Source organism: Hypomesus nipponensis, chromosome 14, assembly GCF_054491055.1.
Source record: "Hypomesus nipponensis isolate SF chromosome 14, ASM5449105v1, whole genome shotgun sequence".
Taxonomy (NCBI): domain Eukaryota; kingdom Metazoa; phylum Chordata; class Actinopteri; order Osmeriformes; family Osmeridae; genus Hypomesus; species Hypomesus nipponensis.
The window spans coordinates 8,460,615-8,462,994 of NC_140374.1; the positions used below are offsets into that span (position 1 = coordinate 8,460,615).

Consider the following 2,380-nt stretch of genomic DNA (forward strand, 5'->3'; position numbering starts at 1 on the left):
CTGTTGGAATTAATGGTTAGCTAGTTATCTGAATCATCAGACGGGGTTTGTAACTGCACTAGACGTTTACATTCGAGTTAAATATGGGTTTATATACGAATGCCAAGTTGTAATAGTGCAAGTATGTTTCGTTTTTTGTACAGAAACACAAGAATTTTGTACATTACATATCAGTAGGCTATGTAAGTATTGTAGTGTGCGGGGGAAACAGACAGAACTCAGGACAAAAGAGGCAAGGGATCACATTGTCAGTTTGATAACTCAAGAGCCCAGATATATTTCCTTGTGCGGACAGGACAGCTGCCCTGGGGTTGAGATGTCCGCCAAAACAAATAACCAGGTTGGTGAGACCCGTTCAGAACCAAACCCAACTGTCTGCCTACTCGTCAGGTTCAAAGGCCTGCATAGTTTAACCCTCCCCTCCCTTTCCTATCCCTTGGTCCCGCCCCTTTCAATCTTTCCACCTATTCCCAAACGAGGCTAGACATCTCCCCCAATTAACCAATAACACTCGAACTTCTGTAAATCATTCCCGTTCTACCCCCAACGTTTCTGTATCATTATGTTGGTGTAAATACTAGTTCTAACCATAATCTACCCTATCCCCCACCCTCTCTACCTTTTCTTCCATGCGTACTTCTTGTTGCTCCTTGCTGCCTGAAGCAATGCCTTGTCCTTTAAAACCACTGTGTGGAATTTGTTGCAGGACAGGTCGAAGTTCACTGAGACGAGTAGCTCACACTTCATGAGATCCACCGAGCACCGGTTCCGTGCGTCACTCCACTTGCTGTTCATCTTGGAAAATATTCTCTCCACAAACCCTGTGGAGGCTGGTATGCTCAGAACATATGAGACTATTTTGAGCATATTTGGGAGATCAGCTGCCTGAAATACAGCCATCCACTTGCCTACCAAACATTTATTGTTCCATTGATCCCCCTCAAGGAATTTCTCCACAACGATGTTCAGTGTGGTGCACTCATCGTAGAGGTCGTCCATGTTCACTCTGGCCAAGAGTCTAAGCTTCTCACAGATCTTCTCAAGGTCATTGAAGGTGAGCTTGCCATGGAGAGAGAGGGGTAGAAGATAGTGAAGCCAATTGCTGTCAGAGAAGTCAAACCATTTCTCGATGTAGCTGAGGGCAGTGTTGATGAATGCAGTGAACTCCTCCCTTGCCTTGCCTGCATCAACTGGAGAGAGACGTTGCATCTTTGTTTTAGTGAGGTAACCGTAGAACTGGTCATCCCGCCTCTGCCTTAGTTTGGCATTGAATGAATGCATGATTGGATACAGCTCTACACATGTAGTAGCACTGGTCTCAAGCTTCTTGACAACCTCTTCAAAGAGAGAGAGAATGTTGTTGCAGAAGAGGAGATATACCTCCACAACATCGCCATCATTCTCCTGTACTCCGGACTCAGTGGTGAGCTTCAACAAAGTCCTGATTTGTTTGGGGCACTCATCTCCAAGGCTTATGAAGAAGGACTTCAATGCCGACCAGCTTTGCAGGAGTCGTGAGATGGCAGGGTTGAGGGACAGCCATCTGGTAGTGACATGCCGCAGGACTTCTCTGAACTCAAGGTCACAGAACTCACAAAACTCCTTTAAAGTCTCCCTTCTTTTTGCAGATATGGAGAAGAAGCTGTAAACTTTAAGAACCACATTTTCTACATCTACACTTAGGTTGTCAAGAGCATGCTTGAGGGTATTGTGGACAATGTGTGCATGGCAGTTACCCTGGAGTAAGTGGTTATTTTGTTGTTTCAACATTGTATAGACAGAGTTGTGGACCCCAAAGTTCACATTTGCGTTGTCTGCACTGAAAGCAGAAACTTGCTCTATTTCCAACGAGTCCAGCAGACACCCCACGCTCCCCACTGCTGATTCATCTGGATTTTCTACAAAGTCGATCATCTTATTCACCACACCATATTCTGGTGTGAAGAATTGGACTGCCACTAGGAACATCTTTCTGTTGCCTTAGTTGGAGGCATCTGTCTGGATGGAGAAAGGTAGAGGTGTTTCATCCTTCTTCAACATCCTGACTATGTCTTCCACTGCCTTTGGTGCCAGCACATCCTTTACCAATGACTCTGCCTTGGTTCTCCCACAGAAGATTTTTTTGGCAACCTTTGAGTCTGGCAAAATCTTTGAGGTGAGCTTTTGTGCACAATCACTACTATTGTAGCTCAGGTTGTGCTTTACAGTGTGGTAAACCTGAGTCAGCTCTGCAGCTGTTACCTGGAAGGAAGGAAGTATGAAAGAAACAATTAAATATAAAATATATATTTTTTAATAATTGTTTGTACTTATATATGATCTAGTGCTGTCAAACGATTAAAATATTTAATCGCGATTAATCGCATTAATGTCATAGTTA

At 44.0% G+C, this 2,380-nt stretch overlaps 1 protein-coding gene across 1 annotated transcript; it reads right to left on the reverse strand.

Annotated features, from left to right (window-relative positions):
• Positions 1-474: 474 nt before the first annotated feature.
• On the reverse strand, positions 475-1,968 carry LOC146258493 (uncharacterized). Its single transcript, XM_084671793.1, has one exon. The coding sequence runs from the start codon at positions 1,966-1,968 to the stop codon at positions 616-618; it is 1,353 nt and encodes a 450-aa protein (XP_084527919.1). The 3' UTR covers positions 475-615.
• Positions 1,969-2,380: the final 412 nt, after the last annotated feature.

Excerpts from the sequence above, each read along its gene's own strand:
- LOC146258493 (XM_084671793.1), bottom strand. The coding sequence starts at position 1,968 with ATGTTCCTAGTGGCAGTCCAATTCTTCACACCAGAATATGGTGTGGTG.